Source organism: Astyanax mexicanus, chromosome 3 (genome assembly GCF_023375975.1).
Source record: "Astyanax mexicanus isolate ESR-SI-001 chromosome 3, AstMex3_surface, whole genome shotgun sequence".
Taxonomy (NCBI): Eukaryota; Metazoa; Chordata; class Actinopteri; order Characiformes; family Acestrorhamphidae; genus Astyanax; species Astyanax mexicanus.
The window spans coordinates 53791366-53814280 of NC_064410.1; the positions used below are offsets into that span (position 1 = coordinate 53791366).

The following is a 22915-nucleotide window of genomic DNA, read 5'->3' on the forward strand; positions in this document are numbered from 1 at the left end:
ATCTAAAACAAGTGGCCCAAGAGTGAACACAAACATGCACACAGACGAGAGAGGGAAAGGGAGGGGGAGAGAAAGGTGCTCCCCTCGTGAAAAAGCCCATGCAAAAGTTCTCTGCAAAGAGTCTGGGAGTCAGCCAATCAGTTTTTAGTGTGGGCGGGTAGTGTTTTTTTCCCCCCTCCTGGACGAGATGCGTTCGGTGAGTAAGAGAGGGAGCATCATGGCTTCCATCAAAACTCATTTCCCCTCTGACTACTCTAAAGTATATTTATGCCTGGTAAAAGTAAAAAACAATGAAAGCCTTGCCCACTGTATAGTTTTTAATAATGAATTTAGCAATGCCCATGGGGGAATAAATGATTGCAAAAGGCATGTTGAGGTGAGTTAATGTAACATATATATATATATATATATATATATATATATATATATATATATATATATATATATATATATATATATATATATATATATATATGTTACATTACATTACATTACATTACATTACATTTGGCAGACGCTTTTGTCCAAAGCGACTTACAATAGTCAAGTACAATGTAAAATAAGTTTAAAGGTAAAACATCTTTGGATAGGGATAAAAGGAGGTCAAAGGGGAATAATAGGATAGAGGAGTGAAGGAGGGGAAGAAGGAGATGAGGTTAGAAGTAGTTAGTGTGTTAGAGGTGTTAAGAGAGTAAGTGCACTTTGAAGAGCTCTGTCTTCAGGAGTTTCTTAAAGATAGCGAGAGATTCTCCTGATCTGGTAGTGGAAGGTAGTTTGTTCCACCATTGGGGAACAAACTACCATATATGTGATATATATGATATATGTGATATATCACATACGCTATGTACCATGTCCAGGACCGGGGAAAAACTCCTGATATTAATTTTTGCAACGCTCACCCCCTTCTCCCATTACGACCATTGTGATCCCATTGAGGCAACTGTTGGCTAAGGTATTAGAGCTGGGGATCCGGCACTTTCCTCAGAGTGCATTGGCTGCCTGGTTATGCAGCAGATGGAAAAAAGGCAGAGCTTGACTTTACATGTATCAAAGAAGGCATGTGCTTGTCCTAACCAACATAGTGTTTAGAGCATTGCAAGTATTATAGGCAATATAAAGAGTAATGGAGCAGACAGACAGAAGCATAGACTTATGTGAGATAGTCTGAAGCAAAGTACATGGATTAAAGTATTTCTAAAACTTTGATATACCTTCATTCTTGGACCGCGGAGCAGCAGGCCGAGGATAAGAGGGCACTGGGAGCTTAGCACATACTCAGGCTGACTGGCACGCTGATAGAGGCCAAACCTTGAAATCTCTCAGTGGAGTGATTACAGTAAATGCAGCACAACTGTTGGATACATACCAAATGATTCCGAGCCCCTCAGCGTCAGCCGTCATCACAGCCATTCCAGTGTTTTCCGAGACGCCCACACCTGTCGTGCTGCCAGGATTGGTCCACTGATCTCCTCTCCTGTTACTGCAGTGCAGGGAGGCGTAGCACGGGAGCCAGATTAGCCAGTGATTGTTGTCAGTGATGGGTGCCTACACCACGGCTCCTCTTAGTCATTCTGATCAAATGTCAGTGGATGGTGGGACGTCTGTGCAGAATTTCAAAGTGTTGCTCTTTTTATCTGCAGAAATCAGTGGGTCGGTGATAGAAACACGCTTTAGCAGCGCAGCACACACATCGGCCTGGATCACGGTGAAGCATTAGAACGCATCCATGTTAAATTAGCACTGTTAGAGCAGCCAGCCTCTCAGTGTTCTGATGCATGACCACGATGGAATTACAGCAGCCTGTTTTGTTCATTAAAATGAACATCTTTCCTCAGTTTTTTTGATGTACTAATTAACAAGATTACCTGAGCATAGAATGAAAGAGTGTGTAGCTATCCGCCCACTTCCTGTGCAGTGCTGTAACAATGCATCCAGCCTATACCTGCTACAGTATATTTCTTTAATTTAGATTTTAAGCTCTTTTGGTTCTATAAATAAAAGTGTGAGTGTGAGGTAAGGAGGACAGCGCTGCTCAACCTGAGTCATATCTTTTTAAAATCCTGTAATATAACCCTACCCCCTCAGTCCACATACTTTTTTGCTTGGTGCTGTATAATGGTGGGAATCACAGGGCTAGTATCATGATATGTTGCCCATGGTAACAATGATATCACGATACTGTGATTCTGCGACACTCAATATACAGCTCTGAAAAAAAAAGAGACCACCTAAAAGTGATAAGTTTCTTTGATTTTACCAAATTGAAAACCTCTGGAATATAATCAAGAGGAAGATCACAAGCCATCCAACCAAACTCAACGGCCTACATATTTGCACCAGGAGTGGCATAAAGTTATCCAAAAGCAGTGTGTAAGACTGGTGGAGAAGAACATGCCAAGATGCATAAAAACTGTGATTCAAAACCAGGGATATTCCACCAAATATTAATTTCTGATCTCAACTAAAGGGTCTGCATCTTTTTTTTTCAGCCATTTCTCATTTTCTGCAAATAAGTGCTCTAAATTACAATATTTTTTGGGGGAATTTGGGAGAAATGTTGTTTGTAGTTTATTGAATAAAACAACAATGTTCCTTTTACTCAAACATAAACCTATAAATAGCAAAATCAGAGAAACTGATTGAGAAACTACATCGGTCTCCTAATTTTTTTCTAGAGCTGTAACTCAAGACAATTCTCCATGATACTTCATGGCATCTGTGTTACTGAAGAGGAAAAAATGCTCCTAAATTATGTATTTATTGTTGTCAGTTTCAAATAATTTAACAATCAATATTCTGCACCGCAGGTTTACTCTATTTATTTGATTAGCGCCACCATGTGGAGTAATAAGGCATAACTTTAGTAAGTCTAATTAGGGGGAGGTGAGTCTTAGGGAGTTTAGAGCGCCTATGTTCCATAATACATTAGAATATTTGACACCACTTTTTTGATACAGTACAATCAAAGCAATATGATACATCGTTATATTGTTCCATTCTTAGTTCTTTATCTCTCAGCTTGTCAAGAAATGCATGTACAAGTGTTTCTTTTAAGAGGAGCTCAGTTTTTACACTTTCCAACTATAGGGAGAGCCCAAGGGATACTATATTGATGCTTTAATAATGACTTTAACTCTTAAATGGAAGGGTTCTACAAAAGGTTATTTAAATTATGATGCCTTAGAAGATGAGTGTGAAGTGTTTAAACTGTAAATAATAATAATATAATTAAAAAATACAAATATTAATAATAATAATAAACACCCACATGGGATGTCTGTACCTACAATTCTGTAATGTCAGTCTGTGGCAGATGCTGTCAATAATGTATATTGTAAAATAAAAAATGAGTTAAAATTAAAATTAAAATGATATCACTGTTATTAAAAGATTTTCTACTAAAGTGTACGTCATACCGCCCACTGTTCTGCTTCAGCTACCTGCCATGGTTTAGTTGCCCACCCTCGTCTACCAGCTGTATTAAAGTTTACATGGACTTTAATGTTCCAATAAATGTCATTGTTGTTATTATTGTTATTACTATTAACTATCATTGTTATGGTCGTTATTCTTACCACCATTATTACAATTATATCAGTGCATCTGAACATAACAAACCTATATAGCTGTATACAGACTTTTATTAATAGTTTTTTTTTGTGATTTTGACCAGAGAAGAAGAATGAACATTAGTTGGAGAAAAGCACAATATAAATAACATATAATAATATATAAAATAATTTTGTTAAAATATAGAGGCTTGTAGAATCCATGTTAAATTATGCCAATGTGTCCCATGGGCTTAGGAGGTCATTGTCCCAAGAGAATGACCATTGATTTAATATCCCAGAGAAATAATTGATCCATTAGATGTGTCCATCTGCTTATTTGCTGAGTAACTTGGATGCCTCGAGGACAGCTGGGAGCAGGGGGGCGAACACAGTGAACATGCCTGGAATTCCTTTGTGCACTCGCACTGGTGTGTGTGTCTGTGTGTGTGTTTTGTAACTGAATGTATGTAAGCCACATTTATTCATACTAAATTACCAAGCATTTAATAGAATTACACATTTAGTTTATATACCTAAATTCTTAGACCTGTATATTACCCTTATTCCCATGTGTGTACTGTCTAATACTGTCTATTCCAGTGAGGTAATATTTCAGGATGTTAAATTTCCGTTCTAAGGTCTACATTATTCCATCATTTTAATTTCCACAGGTTAAATTAACTATTCAGTTAATTATGCGTACCCCAAGCACTTCATTATTAATACTGTAAAGCCTCTATTTGATCTCAGCGTCTATGTTTTGCATGATTTGCACACATTGCTTTGAGATTCTGCTCCATCTTGACATGACTCTGTGTCTCAGTTACAGCAGATTCTTTGGAAGCACTTTCATGCTACGGATCTTCAAATTAAACTCATCTCAGAGCTTCTAGAATCAGATCCTGTGACTGGAAAACAGAGAATTTTGCTTGGTGAAATGATGCTGGAATAGTCATTAAAAGATGATACATTAAAGATCAGTGTAAATCATATGATAATAGTCTATATATATATACACAGTCTGTATTATATAAAGATATATAGTTATCAAATATTAGCATTTCTATTAGTAAATCTGTATTGCAAATGTGTGTTAACTAAAATGAGACCTTTTAGATTCTACATTGATTGCCATAATCTAATGGCTAATTCTGTCTAGTAAAGCGCTCAGGTCCACACATCCTTACATACTTAGATAGGCTACTAAGTGAATATATCTCTAATTTAATTTTGACTAGTAAAATAATATAGCATCAATTCTGTGCAGGTACAAATCTCCAAAATATAGTTTCTCCATAATAAAACTTAACTTGTTATTTTACAATATTAAGTCATTATTTTGCGATATTAGGCCTTTTTTTGAAATCATATTTCATTATTTTAAGATACTATCTCATTATTTTGAGATACTAAGTCACTATTTTGAGATACTATCTAATTATTTTGAGATACTAAGTCATTATTTTGACATATTAAGTCATTGTTTTGAGATACTAAATCATTATTTTGATATACTAAGTTAGGATTTTGAAATAGTAAATCATTATTTTAAAATATATAATTATTATGAGATTTTGTGATATTAAGTCTTTATTTTGACATATTAAATCATTTTTTGAAATATTAAGTCCTTATTTTGACATATTAAATAATTATTTTGAAATATTAAGTCTTTATTTTGACATGCTAAGTCATTATTTTGAGATATTATAGTATTTAAAATAAATATTAAGTCTTTATTTTGACATATTAAACTATTATTTTGAGATATTAAGTCTTTATTTTGACATATTAAACTATTATTTTGAGATATTAAGTCCTTATTTTGACATATTAAATAATTGCTTTGAGATATTAGGTCATTATTTGGACATATTAAATCATTATTTTGATATATTAAGTCTTTATTTTGACATGGCAAATCTTTCTTTCTGATATATATATATATATATATATATATATATATATATATATATATATATATATATATATATGTTGTTTGTGTTTTTATTATTATTATTTATTATTAACCCACAGGAGGAGGAAAATGAGGCAGAGCTGCTGGAGCTGCTGGAAGTCTGAGCGGGGAGTCACGTGGTCTCTCTCTCAGCTCGGCAGAAGTTTGAGGTGTCAGATGGAGAGAAGATCTCGAGCAGCACAGACCTGTTAGCAGGCTGTGGACGATGTGTGGACTCCTCGCGCTTCAGCTCAGACTCAGCTAACGCGTCTTCACACGGTCTACACCCGCAGACACGCCGCGCGCGCTCCGCCTCATATCTGGAGCTGCGTTTCTGAGAGAGGCACGCGCTGCGCTGCGTCCGGGAACAATAGGAGCAGATGGGCTGCAGCGAGGACCAGAGCTTCTCCAGAAAGGACCTGCCTGTGGATCACTGAAACTAAAGGAGATGCTTATGGGAACCTCTGATTCCTTATCGAGAAGGTAAAACACCTTTAATTACCCATATTTAAACTCTACAAAAAGTCTACAAATATACAAACTGGGGCTACGATGGTTGTGCGCAATGCAACCAACCACAGAGCTCCTCACCCTCGCCTTTATCCGCACACAGCGCGCGGGCAGCTTTGCGCATTATTCCTGTTGAGCAGAAATACACACATCTCCCATCACTTTCCATTTTTTACGAGGTTTAATCGATCATACGCGCTCTCAGCCTGCAATTACTGATGGATTAATAACTGTAATTAAAGTCGACTGTTTTTCTTTTTACATATTTTTTTTTGAAAATCATTTATTATTAATGTTCTATAATTTGTTGTGTGACCGCAGTAGGCAGTCTCACCATTGTTCTTTTTAAGAATTATTTTTCCACTTCTTCCTCTTCTTAGTAGTAGTAGTATTTTTATTATTATTAGTAGTAGTAGTAGTATTGGTAATGGTGACAGCTAGACAATAAGATTATTGATCTTTTTAAGCATTATTATTACTATTGTTATAAATGTCATTATTATACTTATTAGAAAGAGTGGTAATCTAAAACTATTGTTTCTTTTTTATCTTTTTCTTCTTCTTTATCTTCTTCTCATTATTTATTTACTACTATATATTGTTTTATTTATTTCCAATTCCAATTTCCATTTTTTGTCCAGTGCCATTTTTGAGATATAGACTCACATTTCCAGCTGATTTGTTTGAGATACAGATGACTCATGTTTACAGCATGTATACAGCCTGTATACAGATTTTGGATAAGGGGAATACAGTTCGTAAGCAGTAGTAATCAGTAAGAATCCATAAATTAGGACTTCTCTAGAGGTCACATTTGTCGGCTCAGTCATATAGGATTAGTAGACTAGATTCTGTTTCTGTTTCTGTTTATGGTTTTTGTAAAAGCATTGCACATTCTCAACCCATAGGAATAAATGATTGAAGGATGAGCTGTCCAGCAAGGAGATTGTGCACAGCCCCCTTTCTCTCCATTGCTATCCAGTACTGACTGTGTATGGAGGAGTTTTTGGATAAACCAGCCAGCTTTTTGGCAAAAGTTTTGACACCTCACCAAAGCTTACCCAAAAGCTTGTGAACAAATCTCTATCAGCCAAATGCATGTGCATTCCACCGTTTAGACAAACGTTTTGTACTTCATCACTGAGACAAAAACCTGTGGACACAGTTCTATTAGCCAAATTTATTTGCACTCCGAAATATGGCCAATTGTTTAGGAATCCAAGCAAGCCAAAAAGCTCAACACTTAATAATAATTATAATAATCCTTGGTCTCTTCTGCACAGGATATCTTTGTCAGACGCGCTATCATGACTGATGGCGAGGGGAGAGAACACTTTCACTTCTTGGAGGGCGAGGAGGCGCAGGTGCCCATTGCTGCGCTGTACAGGGATGAGGAGGCGAAAGGCAGCGGCAGCAGCAGTGGTGGTGGTGTTGGTGGTGGTGGTGCCTGGAGCTCCGTTCCCGGGTGCGCGGAGGAGGTGCGTACATCCGGAGCTCGGGAGCCAGCACCTGACCTGCTGTCTGAAGAAGAGGAGCAGCCGTACCCAAAACATGCAGCCGTCGTCTTCTTCTGCTTCAAACAGACCACACGGCCGAGGAGCTGGTGTCTCAGGCTGGTGTGTAACCCATATCCTTTCTAACTCCCCTTACGGAGTGCTGGTATAGGGCTCTGGATAGTCTGAAATGTGGGGTTGGACACGTGTTTAGCACAATATACAACACATAGTGCATCATGAAAATGAGGAAAGTTTCAACATGTGCTTTGTTTTGAGGGAAATTAGAGGGAAAATAGGTTTAAATTCAGAACTTACATTAGGAATACATGGTCTGCATTTCTGAAGATACCACTGGATAATTGGATTGAGGATGATCATATGGTTATTCTGCTGATGAATGTAGATTGGCTATATTCCTGCATTTTGGATTTTACTGATCTAACACTGTGTTCAAGTCAGGATGAGAGAATTTTTGTCAACTGATGGTGTTGATTTTGGTTGACTAAAGTCTGATGGTGGTGATGGTTATAATAACCCTTTCTGTTTGGACAATATGTTGTCCCAAAAACGATTGCGATAATTATTATTGTAATATTTTTATTGCCTCTTATTTAATGTTTATATAATTTATTATCATAATAATGCTGTTACACTCTTTTAAAGATTAATAAGCATTTAAGACATTGGAATTTGAATATAAATATTTTATACTTCCTAAATAAATACAATAAAAACTCTGTGTTCAAATAGAGATGCACCTAAATTAGATTTTATCTTAACCGAAGCCAAATAACATGGAATAACATTCAATACTGAGCTACAATTTATCACTATTTATTGAACACTGGTCTATTTAATATCCCAGACATACAAACAAAGCACAATATGACTCAAAATAAATAAGTCATTGTTCTGTATAATTTATTCAGTCTATTCACTTATTCGGCCAAACACTGAAAGTGTTTTTTGGCATTTTCAGCTGAATAATTTCAATATTCAGCAATAAACGATGCATCCCTTAAATAAAATATGAATGGTTGCATTGTTTTAAGGGAAATTTGAGGGAATTAGGGGTAGCAGTGCAAATTGTGCATAAGGAATACTAAAGGACATAGTTTGTGCCTCTGAATTTACCACTGTATTATTGGATTGACCATTATCTCAATGGTTAGCTTTTCTGCTGATTAGAATAGCACCCCTCACATTGGATTAGCTGAACTGCAGCTTCCTGAATTCCTCTGATGTGACACTTTAATCGAATTTAGTCTACTTATGATGGAGCTGACCGTGAGTAGACAATGCTAGGGTGGCTATGGTGGCTGTATTTTGGATTCTGACAGGAAACCTCAACAAATAAGAGCTGGCGTGTTGGTTTTTTTCCAATAGTTTGTGTTTTCTGGAGCTTTGTGAAGCCTCCTGGCAGTGTTTTAAGTGCACTACCTTTGTATAAATAGCTTACAGAGCTGTAGGGGAAGCAGAAACCCTACTTTGCATATCCTCAGAAGGTATAAATGTTTAGAACATGGCATGCCTCTTCATGGGTGTACAAGAAAACCTATGACAAATAAATCAATATCATGAATAATTGAATATTTGACCTTGATTATGAGTAATGAATATTCATTTAATGATACATGATCACCAATTTTATTTTTTTATTTTTTTGGTACAAGCTACTTGTGTTGCTTGGTTGGCTCTGTTTTCTTCATGTTGGTTTAATTTAGCAATGGATAAATGGCTGGAGTGGACGGGGCGGGGGGGGGTGGTGGGGTGGAGTCACTTGACTACACACACATTACTATGATTTAAAGAGACAGTACATAAACACACAATGGGAAAAGTATTAAGAAAAATATTACAGAATTTTGAATAAAATCATCGATGTAATTAAGAAAATTTAATTTAAATAAACATCATGGGCACAATTAGTTTAGTTTAATTCCTGTTTTTAATTTCTTTTTGATTAACTTCCCAGCCCTACAACTACTACAGTGTTTTTACTTAAACATTTGCTGCACTTTATCCAGTTAACCAAGATCAACTACACTCTTTATAATATTAAAACTGTAACATTTTGCAATAAGGGTACATTAGTTAATATTACTTAAAATAGAGTATCTTATTAATTAATTATTAATTATTAATTGACACTACCATATTTCTTTGCACTATAAGAAGCACTTTTAATCCTTTAATTTTCCCAAAATCGCCAGTATTATGCATTAAATAGCCTTATGTATAAATTGTTTTACCAGTCAGGTTTTAAGGAGCAGTAAAGCAGTAAAGTGGCAAAGGTATACTGGAGTTTCAGTTTTTTTCTCCAGCAGCATTAGCATTAGCCGATAACCATGCTAAGCGCTAGCGGTGAGTAATATCAGCCTGTAGTCTGCTGCTAACCCTGGCTAGCATTAGCATTAGCCACTAACTGCAGTAAGCTGTAGCTCATTGGTCATTCAGAGGCTTTAGCTGGCATGTTTACCGTGTTAAAACAAGCTAAGTCAGACAAACCACTAGCTAATATCACCCTGGCTTACCGGAATACTTGGGGTTCTTCAGAGTTATTTTTATCTGACTGTAAATAAATGGAAGTGCTTCACTCATCCAAACACATTTTTTAGGAGAGAAATCTGTGTAGATTAACATCCAGCACTAGTTTTACTTGCCTGACTCATCTGAAATGTTTTTTTAAGAATTACAGTTTTGTTTACTAAATTTAGCTTAGCTTTACACGTCTTGTCGCTAAGTAAACAATACTTGCTGGATTACAATTAGAAGGGAAACGTCTGTCACACGTACTAGTGTCGCATAAAATGTGCCTAATAATCAGGTGTACATTATAGTGCGAAAAATACTGTAGTTAATTAATCATTTAAATATTTTTAAATATTGGCTTAATTCATTATTATTTACAACGTTCTTACGCATTAAAATTGAATAATGTTTAATGATGGTTTTACTAGTGTCAATGAATTAATGATACATTACTTAAATATTTAACAATGTTTATTACTATTGTAAGTACTGTTATTTGTGACCCTTATTGTAAAGTGTTACCACTAAAACGTACAAGCAATCTGTGCTTTTTAAGCACTGGCGATACCTACGATACACTCAGGAAAGTATGTTATTCACAATACAATAAAATTGATCACGGTATATTAAAATATTAACAAATTGCCCACCCCCAGTTCCATCATGTTATGGTTTGTGGCTGTAGAACGATCTGACTCAGCCCAGCGTAACTATCCACCAGTTATCCACTCTCACTTCACGGCCACCTCAGCCGTACGTCCGTCCTGCATTAATAATGAACAGGTTCTGTGTCGCAGGACTTTGTAAATTGATTTGATAGCATGTTGAGTGGCAGCTTTGAGGAGAGCAATTAGACGGGTGATTTATGCACGTTTCTCTAATGAATTAGCAGTTGTACTCATTATCTAACGAGAGCACATAGATCAGCATGTGGAACGCTAGCAGGAGCTGTAGCGCTGAGTGTTGTTTTGATGGTGTTTGAGTTGTGGAAGATGTTGTGTCGCGCTCGCTCTGTGTTCACGTCTGTGGCGAGTCTTTTGTTTGCAGTCGTTCAGATTTCACTGCACGCAGCAGAGTGAGAATGGTGCATTTGATATTTTCTTTATTCCAGTATGGAACGCAATCAGTGTTGTTATCAACATTTACATCTTTGTGTGAACAAGATATTGTATGGGCCTGTTTGAAGCAGTGAACGAGACGGCAGTGTGAAAAAAATGCCCTGCATTATTCAGCGGGTAGTTGAAATGATTGCTTTGAACATTAAGGAGAAAAATATTGACAGCTGCCCATTTTTCCACCCTCCATCAGCAACGAAGGGCGATATTGAATTATGAAAAACGACACTTATCCAGTCCATTATTATTCAGCAGTCAGAGATCATTTATCCTCCCCATTTCCTCTGCGTTTGTGGCTCCAGACTTGGAAACGGCATTTTGGCTCCTTACATGGAAATTATTTTTGTCTGATGAGACATGTTATTTAAGGCTTAGATAACAACTTCAAGAGTATGACACAGCCTTTACTGGGAATAAACACTCTCTCTCAGCTTTCAATCCAGTCCCAGAGGCAGTCTGTAGAGATTTTCTTATTGTGTAACGATTCTGTATTATTTTTAGTCCAGTATTTTTAATGTTTGGGATTTTGTTTAGTAACACCCAGAGGAGAAATGCTGAAAGTGGGGCTGCACAGTATATCTTATCTACTTTAGCATTGTCTTCTCAGTATGCACATATACAGAAGTCACATTGTAGCATATACAATGTTATGTGCATTTGTTAAGTTAGACATATGATGCTATTTATTAAATACCAGATTCAAGTTTAATTTTTGCTCTCATAAAAAATAAATAAATAAAGCAATTAGCATCATGTATCATGCTTGGTTTCGGTTTACTTAGCTTTATTATAGCTGTTTTTCAGATGAAAGCTGTAAGCTGTACAGGACTAGAATTGTAACGTTACCTGAGCTAACTTAGCCTTTCCATTAGTTTGTTTACCAAAACTCTGACTTTTTTTGCTAATTTCACAAAATCAATGTCTTGTTATGTTTATTCATGTCAACCAGCAGAATAGACACAACAAATTTCCCTAATTTTTTATTTATTTCTGTTTATAAATAAGGGTGAATCTACAGTTACAGTAGATACAGGAATCACCAGCATGATCTGTTGCACCCATACTGTAATGTGACACAAGTATGTGCGAAGTATGTCAGATTTTGGCACTATTTTTTCTTCTTCTATTGTTTAAATGGTCGATGATAGCCCTAACTTCTCTAAACTTCCTGTTAAGACGTTATTTGCTTGTTTGCATTGTGAAAAACAACTAAAATAATGGTTCGGTTGATCCGGACTGAAACAACCTCTGTTAGTCAGAACAAATTTTGATCCTTTGGTCCAGACCATACTTTCTTTGGCACCTTTCACACCTGCTATTTTGGTCTGAAGGTCCACACCTAACAAGGTTGGTGTGAAAGCTCCCTGAGAGGAAATTAGAAGCACCAATTAGAACATTCCTTTCCTCTGGGCAGCCAGGCGAAACATGGATGTGTGTCAGTGGGGAGGATGTGTTAATATATATATATATATATATATATATATATAAATAAATATATATATATATGTATTAGTCATCTGTAAACTCTTTCTCCTCTGCTGTCCTCAGGCATACAGTACATAATTAGACTTACTGTCAGTGAGACGGTCAGGATCGTCTGTGTTCTGGTGTTGTAGATACATATGATTCATGACAGAGCAGCAGGGATCAAATGTATGAGTGTGAAGAAGTGTGAAGACCTTATATCTTTTTTATCTTAGCCCAAAAAATAAAGACCTACTTTGTTGAACTGTAAATTTTAAAATTATAAAAATATATTTTTTCTGTTTAATATAAAATATAATAATATATTATGTAACTTAATGTAACTTAATGTAACAAGGCTGCAAGCCTTGTCAGTATCACACAGTGGTTACAGCAGAGCCTTCAACTGTGAAAATATAAACTTATAGACTTACGACCAAAATTGAAGCTAAGTAATATACAATTTTCGAATTAAATATCATACACACATAACATTTATTATAATGACTGTATATGTAAACCTTAATCTTCAAAAGGTTACATTTTTTAACATTAAATATTGACAGAGTATTGATAATATTTATTTTAGTTGAGATCCAGATAATGTTAATGGAGAAAATAATTGTTTTATTTTGTTAAACATGGTATATAGTTTGATTTTGGACCTACTGCTTTTCCTTACATTTAAACAAACCTGGTTTGATTAGGTTTTGTAGTGTAGCAGCAGCAAATAAAGGACAAACTTTATGTTTTTCTGTTTATATCTTGCTTTTAGGAGGATTCTGGGGTTTTATGAGGTTTGTAGGAGACTTTAAGAATGGCATTTTTCTACTAAATCTAAGAAAAGCTGTCGTATAGCTGAAAAATGTGAGGCTGCATTGATTGTGCAGGTCGGTCTTTGGGGAAAAGCATGTCCTGCATTAAAGCAGAGGAACTGTATACAGATGGAGGTCTTGTTGTTGTGTGTAGGGTTGGTGGTGTGGTGCATGCTCTGTCAGGACCCTGGGGAGGCTTCCGCTTGGCCCACAATGACAGAGCTCAGCCTGTAGAGTGCAGGCATGTTGCCTAGTCAGTCTAAACGTGTTCAGCTGAGGATCGTCTCATGTAGGGAGCTGGATGGAGAGCATCTGGTTGGTTATAATCTGGGAAATGAATGAACACTATGTTGCTAATTTACAGAGGTACACTGTGGCTGTGTACCAGGGAGGAGGTATTATGGATTTATTGATGTCTGTTTTACAGAACAAGCAGTATTCTTCACCACAGGTTTATTTCATTTATTTGTTAGATTGAAACTATGATTATAAAAAAAAAATACCAGCGATACAGTGTTGAAGGGAACTAAAGGAAACAAGAAAAGACCAGAAAATATTTATATATATATACAGAAAACTATTTAAACACAAATGTTAACTGTTTATTGTATTGCTAAACACATGTAATGCTGTTGTGTAATTTGTAGTAATTTTCCTAAATTATAATATTAACTAGTAATTAATTAATAATTAAACATATTTTTTAGTTTCAGTTTATTTGTCCAGCACCAAGACTGAGAAAGTAGCATTAGCCGCTAGGTCTTTTGCTGTTAAGAGGTGAGTATTATTGGATTATAGCTTGCTGCTAACCCCAGCTAACACTGCTGGAGCAGCATTAGCATTAGCCGCCAACTGCGGTAAGTGCTAGTTCTTTCACTGCTCAATGGCGAGTATATCGACCAGTAGCCTGTTGCTAACCCCAGCTAGCACTGCTGGAGCAGCATTAGCACTAGCCACTAACTGCGGTAAGTGCTAGCTCTTTTGCCGTTCAGAGTTGAGTATATCAGACTGTAGTTTGTGCGTTTACTGTGTTAAAATAAGCTTCGTAGGAAGAATCGCTAACTAATATCAAACTGGCTTACCAGAACATGTTATTATGTTATTATGTAATCACCTTTAAGCACTGGATATGCTGTTACTTTTGTGCAGTTACATAATCACAGCTGTACTGCATTATACTTTCTATTATTCTGGAAACTGTAAGAAACAGCATTAGTGGTTCTAGCATTAGAGTTTAAAAGCTGAATATTTTTCTGCTAAAACTTTGTCTTTTAGCTTAAATCTATCTGTCCAAATATTATACTATTATAATATCCCTTTGTATCCCTTTGTTTTCTCTGCCAGGTCAGATTGACCCAAACAGTAATATAATATAATATAAACACGGTTAGGTGGGGGAGGGAATTTGCACTGTGTTACTAATTTATGAAGTTAAATCACTGTGGATGTGTACCATCGAGGCGCTGCCCAGTGCACTACTCTAATCTTAATCAGTGCTCTGTTTCTTACATTTGCAGATTAGCTTAAGACAATATTTACAATAGAATCAGCTCAACTGAGGCCAAGTATCATTCCTCTGTTTGCCCCTCTGGCAGTGATATCGTCCCTTTGGCGCAGAGTCTGCTGTGCTGAGCGCAGGTTGCGTCCTCCCGGCCGTTAAACAGAAGCATGTGTTTGTGTAGTAGACGAGTTGATTTGGAGGAGAGCAGGCTCTGGCGACGTGCGCTGCCGGGTCACGGGCTGAGCAACCGAACTGCAGAAACAAAAGCGAGGCTGTGCTGGCGAGGCTGCGGCGCCATGAGCCTGTGGAAGTCTGTGGAATCTCAGCAGGTGCTCGCTTCTGCAAACTCACACTGGGCAAACCACAGAGGGACAAAATGTGCACAATCTCTTTTTAGGGCTGCAGCATAGCTTACCTTATGCTCAAGGTGTGCTGTAACACAATAGCGGTGTAGTCAGACAAGTACACCGACTGTGCTGCAGCAGCAAACACTGTGTACTGATGATTTACTCGCTGTTACAGGTGGACAGCACAACAGTGCAGCTTGTGTAAATACTGTATGTATGTGTTTCAGCTACAGTTTTGACTCATGCAGTTACACAACTACCTCCTCATATCTGTAACTGGAAATTCAGCAGTGGATAGAAGAGACAATTTTGGGAATAGGTACACTTTGCAAAAAAGCGGAAAACGCAAAAAAGAACAGCCATTTAACCCTATAGCTACCGTTCAACCCTGTCCCTAGTGATGTCCCAATCAAATACACACTAGTAAGGATGCCTATATTGAAGTGAGCAAGGGTGTCACCATGTTTCCCTTCTAATGGGGAAGCTGGGGGAAGCGAAACTGTAATTTAAAAAAAACAAAAAACATTTTCTTTCAAAGTTAAACAACCCATTTATTTGGGTGAGTAAAATGCTTACATTTATTTACAGAACGCTTAGATTTTCAGTACTTTGTGTAAGGTTGAGTTTTCAGTGAAGTTTCTCCAGCATTAAGGCTCGGAGCAGCAGCATTAGAATTAGCTGCTAATCACAGCGCTAGCCGCATGTAAATGTCGCCTAATAGCAGTAGACTGAAGAACCCTGAGTGTTCCTGTAACCCAGGGCGCTATCATTTAATAATTTGTCCCACATAACTTAGTTTAACATGGCAAACATGCAGACTACAATCCAATATACTCACCTTCGAATGGCACACCAGATTGTAAGATGCACTGTTGATTTTTGGGAAAATTAAAGGATTTTAAGTGAGCCTGATAGTCAGAAAAATACAGGAATGATGTCACCATAGTGCATCGCCATAGTTACATACAGTACTGTTGCCTGGATAATTATTATGTATGTATACATAGACAGAAATGTGCAGTTTTTATAAATGCTTCTATAAACAGTGCTACAGTTTTATAAACACTTCCACTTTTATAAAACTGATCTTAATTTCAAAAAAAGTTTTAAAGGGTAGAAATGAAATGAGGTTAAAGATACTACAGACAAGCGTCTGACTCCTGGTCTTATACCCTTAAGGCTTTAAAAAGAAGTTCTAAAAGGGTGATTTAACGATTTTAGTCTTTAGGAGAGATAGAATCAGGACCAGCTAAACTCACTGATTAGAGACGTGTTAGAGGATTAATTTCAGTACAGTAGGATTTCTGTATATCCTTAGGCTTCCAGTTCGGTCGACATGAAACTAACAAGGCCTGTACAAATATCCTGCGTCTCTCCTCCAGCCTTCTCTCTGGTATTTTAATGACTTCAGATGTGAGGGTGTGATAACAGAGCCAGTGCCACTCTCAGAAGCTTCAAAGGACGTGTGTAACAGCCTGTACACACAACATAAACACATGAAAATGTTAACATGCAAAGCAGTGAAGGGGACAAAGTTACAGCATTTTTGGTCTAAGAATGAACGCAGTTCTTCTGTAGTGTCTGTCTGGATCAGTTGAGTTTTACACATCTATTTATCTGCATTTTTCATTTTGCAATTCTTACAATGAGACCTGCTGGTGCGCTTAAATCCAGACAGTGATAAATATGTTCTGAATTTTACAGAATGACACAGCTGGAACATCCAGACACAAAAATATGAAAGGAACTTTCCGGCGTCTGGAAGTACTTTCCTCTTTACAGCTAGGAAATGCAGCTTTAGCTGGCAGTCCTAACTCGGTTTCTCAGTCTAAACTCTAACACGCCAAAAGTTAAGCTAATGAGAGAGGAACTGGTATTGTGTCCCATGACTTTTGCCATGTCCCATCAATGGAGCTAAAGATGCTGCACTGACCTGTGAGATATGAGGCATGTGGGGCTTCTGCATTGTATGTGGATGTGATTCACTTATCTGTGTCACTTGTCTGTTTCCATGGACAATTCTAGCCAAATGCCGCTGGTCACCATCAATTTAACCCACTGTGCAGTTGTTAAAGACTGTGTAAAAATAGTTAAAAAGATTGACATTTTCTTATATATAAAATGTACTGTATTTTTCGCACTATAATTTGCACCTTTCAGTTCCCAGTTATTTTACCAGTCAGGTTGTAAGGAGAAGTAAAGCCTCTCCGCTGAAGTACAGCGTTATAAAGGAGTTTCAGAGAAGTTTCTCCAGCACTGAGGCTGGAGCAGTATTAGCATTAGCCGCTAACCCCAGCACTAGCTCTTTTACTGTTTAGAGGTGAGTATATCGGACTGTAGTCTGCGTGTTAACAGTGTTAAAACAAGCTACAAGGGGGGGAACTGCTTGCTAATAGCATCTTGGCTTACCGAAACATTCAGCACTGTTGGGTGGCATTTACTAGCACCAAGTTCTGCTAACCTCTGCTAGCATTGCTGCTAACCACATTAAAATACTGGAAATCTAAGCTTACTGTAAATAAATGAAAGCACTTTAGTCACCAAAAGGAGAAACATCTGTGTAGATTAACATTTAGTGCTCGTTTGACTTTGAAAGAATTTTTTTTCTCTAAGATTTACAGTTTTGTTTACCAGAAAAAATACATTCATTGACAATGCGCTATAAGATACATTGCACTTTATAGTTTGTAAAATACAGTTACTGTCTAAATGTAATATTTATTTTTTTTGTAGCCTCTTTTATGTCTTCCAGTCCAAATGAACTCAAACAGTAATTTAATATAATATAAACATATGGGTTTGATTAGTCACTTTTCTGTTCTCTAGCCAGATTCTGTGAGTCACGATCATCAGACTTCGCTCCAACTCCCATCTTCCAAATCATATTACCTTGCTGTGAGCACACTGGCCAGTATTCAACCTCACACATTCGACACAAGATAGCACCTCACAGCTTATACAGGTGTGGGCATTAACATGCTGTCTTTTGCAGTATATCCAGTAACATTTGGCATGTCAGTGTAATGACCTTCAGGAAAGAAGCTTCAGACTTACAGAATTCTTTGTTGTTTCCAGCGTTGCTGTACAGTTTTTAAGTTTGTAGGTTTATATCCTCTATAGTTTATATGCAGTATATATAAAAATGTGACAAATATAAAGATAAATGACGATAAATGATGATAAAAGCTTTTCCACTGCATTGCTAAGACAGTAGAACTGGAGCAGTGCTTTTTTTAAAAACTGGATCTACAGCAGTGCTTATAATGTAGAGCTTTATTGCAGAATCATCTATAAAAACACTGAGGTTGCTGCAAGGCTATACCTCAGCAATCTTTCTGTATTACTCATTTTGCTGGCTGGAGTTGATACATTTCCTCTGTGTCAGACCCACCAAGCTACCGCGGGTCCCGGTGGATATTGATTGGGTAACGTAAGGTGTGGTGAAATAGACTTCAGCGAAACAGATTTATTCTCAGCTGACCGTTATAAACAAAAGACGCAGACGAAAAGGATGTAATTGGAAACCAAAGTGGCCATCGATTTTTAGAGGTACCGTGAGCACATCCCTCCGGTGAACCTCAAACCCAGCTGGCCCTGTGAGACGTCTCGGCGAGCGTAAGCAGAAAGCATGGCATTTGTGTGGCTGGTGGGGGTGGCTGCGGAGGTCACGGTAGCCCTCCCGAGAGAGGAGGTGGTCAGCAGGGGACAGGCTAGTTTATGGGATGCAAAAAGCTGTTTTCTGACTGTTTGGAAAGGCTAAGAGGAATGCAAACTTTAAATAACTTCAAACAAGTGATTCTTCCAGGCTGTTTCTTCAGCTTTGGAGTAAAAAAGATGCAGCTGGGGTTCATACCTGTGGCAAGTGAAAAAGGGGAGCCAGCAGCAGCCAGTCTGCACTTTGTTCAAAGAGCATCTTTTTGTTGTTGTTCTTCAAAACTCAATATATTTCAAGTGCCCCTTCCTCCCACCCCCCCTAAGACTGCTATTGTGAAAGGCCTTCATGGGAAACGCTGCCTCTGTTATTTCTCCTCAAATGTTTCTGGGCCATTGTGGAGGAAGTGCATCATAGTGCAGCTTGACATCTTAGGCCCCGTCCACATATTTCTAAAAATGGAGGTTTTGTCTGAGTCCACAAAAAAATGCAATATTTTGGTCACGGAAAACTGAGCTTTTCTAGAACAATATCAAATTTGGAGATGCTGAGGAAGTTACAGGGAAAGCTAACTAACAATATGCTAATTTGAAGGTTATTTTCATGCTCTGCTCACATGAATTAAATGAAATTACGCAATTAACATCGCAAATTACACTTTTCTTACCTCTTCATACTCTATTTATGTTTGTGTTTAAAGGGACATGCTGTACAGGACTAGTATAGTGGCATTAGCTGAGATAACATAGTCTTAGCATTTTTGCTTGTTTTCTATGACTTGTCTACTTCATATAGTTTAGTAAATATTTTAGTACTGTCAAAATGCTGCAAGGCACATTCAGGCACATTCAGGAATCAAACAGTAAATGAACTAATGCAGGGGTTCTTAACTGAGCTCAGCCAAGGACCCACCCGTGACCCATTTGTTTAAAATAGAAACCAAACAAGTGTAATTTTTAAAAATAGCCTTCAAAAACCCATTTAAACATAAATATGCATGTAAAGTCAATTTAAGAGCATTTTTTTAAGAATATAAAGAGGAATGTGACAACTACATGTATTAAAGGTACTATAACAAAATTAAATATCAAATCTGCGCAATATATATATATATATATATATATATATATATATATATATATATATATATATATATATATATATATATATATAATGAATTTTTTTTTTTTTTTTACAAGCTGTTTGAGACCCGCCCAGAACATGTCCACGACCCACTTTTGGGTCCAAACCCACCAGTTAAGAATCGTTGCACTAATGCATGGTATCTGTGTGAGATCTGAAATGTGTCAAACAAACAACATAATCAACATGATGTCATAAGCTGAAACAATTAACTATCATAAATATAAATAAATGAATTTAAAATAAATAAAAAAGCAATTTAGGAGCACTAGGAATGAAGGATAATTTTTAAAATAATAATAACAATAAAATGATAATATATAGTGGAATAAAGACGCACAGTGGTGTAAACCTTCAACATCTACATGCATATGGCACCATTTTTTTTTTAGATTTCAATGTATGATGAATATGTAATATGTAATATATCAATTACTATTATATTTTGATATATTTGTTCTGTTTAGATTTAGAAGTTTTGCAGTTGTCTAACTTGCAAAGTACTACTTAGGAGGTAGTGTCTAATTTGGGATTTTTTTGCTTTTCTTCTTGATGTTTTGTTTTTAGGGCTAGCATGCTCATTAAAAGCATGCAAATTTCATCTCTGTGTGTGGACACAAATATTTCTCAGATATGTGTTTACATAGCTTCAGGAGCAGCCATGCTGAAAGTGGAACAGATGAGTGAGGTTCTGCCTCTGAGAGATGTCTTTTCACTTGGTTGATTCAGCTGTTGTCTCCGACGGTGGCCTTTCACACGATGCAGGAGGAGGTGGGGGGATTCATACCTGTGGCAGATGAAAAAGGGAAACCTAGTAGCAGCAGCTGCGGGAGGCATTTGCGGGAAGCTGTGCCTCAGTCACTTATCCCAAAATATTTTTGGGCTAGGGCTGGGCGGCATACTAAAACTCATAACTTAACTTTTGCACTATTACAGATATACACTACTGCTCAAAAGTTTGGGATCACAGTGAAATGTTTGTGTTTTCAATGGAAGCACACTAAAGATTCTGAAATAAAGCAAATGAACAGGACACGCAGACATTGTCAGAGTAAGAAATATTGATTTTAATGAAAATCATGACTGTGTACTTCAAATTATGCCTTCATCAAAGATGCCACCTTTTTTACACATTCTAGCTATTAAATTTTCGAGATAATCTCACTCCATACCTCCTGTAGCACCTCCCACAACATCGATTTCTCTTTGGCCCATCATCAGTCTTTTCTTTTCATCTGCCAGTGTGAGATATGGCTTTTTCTTGGCAATTCTGCCATGAAGTCCAGCATCCTGAAGTAGCCTCTTGACTGTTTATGCCGACACTGGTGTTTGACAGGTTCCATTTTGTGCAGCTGTAGGTTGAGAGCCTGTGAGGCGTCTTTCTCTAAACTACACACATTAAGATATTTATCTTCTTGCACAGTTGTGCATCGGGGCCTCCCACTCCATTTTCTACCCTTGTAAGAGCCAGTTTGTGTAACTCTTTGAAGGGAGTAGTTAAAAGCATGGTAAGATATTTTCAGTTTCTTGTCAATATCTCGCATTGAGTAGCCTTCCTTCCTTAACACAACAATGGACTGATAATTCTCTAAAGCAAAGGTGTTTCTTTCTGGCCATTTTGAGCCTGTAAGCAACCCAACAACTGCTGATACATCAGATACAAGCCTAAATAATCTAGTTGTGCTCCCTTTTATGCTCACTTATTACCAGTTAGCTCAATACCATCCTTAAATTGGATTGGCGGCCATAGCAGGAGATTTAGGCAGAGGACTGAGAATTGCTGATAATAGGACTTTAATAAATAATAAATTTAATAAATTTAAATTTAATAAATAGGCTTTAATAGAAACATTTTTATTCTTTAAAAATCATCTGATACACTTAAATTAATTGTGAAATGGACAATATTGTTTGTGAATTGCATTAAAATATGTTTTTCTTTCAAAAAGAGGGAAATTTGCAAGTAATCCTAAACTCTTGAGCAGTAGTGTATTATGTATAGATTTACTTTCATGAAATGCATAGTGCACTACATAGAGAGTAGTGTGTAATTTAGGATTAAACCTCTGTGTTTTCTTCCTTTTTTCCCCAGTGTGTTTTCATATCTCCCTTTATGAGCTAATAATATATACCCAATATAACCCCTTTTAAAAGGCATCGTCTGTGTGTGGACGAAAAATACTTGAAAAACGTAAGAAAGCTGTGTGGTCGTATAGCTGAAAGCTGGAACAGGTGACTGAGGTCCTGCCCCTGAGACGCCGTGTTGCTCGGTTGGTTCAGCTGTTGTCTCAGGCGGAGGCGCTTCACACGCTGTGCAGTTGATGGTGTGCTCAGAAATGACGAGCAGGTGACTGAGTAGACTGAGTCTCCTACTACGTGTTGAGACCTTTCTAATAGGAGTTTATATTTAGATATAGTCAATTCCAGCTCCCACCCATTAACTAGGTCCCCAGAACACACACAGTGCTCCCAAGCTTGGAGTGTTAAGGGTAGCACATGCTCCCCTCTCAGACACGTGAAGCCGGACGCTGTCTATCTTTTACACTGCTACTAAAACAAACTCACTGGACAGCTGAACGTGCTTGGATGAGAAAACCAATTGGCGGCTACTATCAGATTAAGTGATGTGGGAGAGGGCGCTCAGTTTCAACCACAGATGGCTGTGGATTAGAGGTGTGCCATATCGTATTGTACGCAATAATATCGCCAACATTTTTTAATATTGTGAACGATATTATACCCTAAAATATCGTGCCACATTACCCACATCTAATCATCACTTCAGGGTGCTACTTTTTTTTTACAGTTTTTAGCAAAAGAAAAATTACA

The 22915-nt window shown here is 37.2% G+C and overlaps 1 protein-coding gene across 1 annotated transcript; it reads left to right on the top strand.

Annotated features, from left to right (window-relative positions):
- The first annotated feature begins 5674 nt into the window (after positions 1–5674).
- On the top strand, positions 5675–7838 carry LOC125799252 (voltage-dependent T-type calcium channel subunit alpha-1H-like). Its single transcript, XM_049475490.1, has 2 exons — positions 5675–5994; positions 7305–7838. The coding sequence occupies exon 2, from the start codon at positions 7329–7331 to the stop codon at positions 7659–7661; it is 333 nt and encodes a 110-aa protein (XP_049331447.1). The 5' UTR covers positions 5675–5994; positions 7305–7328; the 3' UTR covers positions 7662–7838.
- Positions 7839–22915: the final 15077 nt, after the last annotated feature.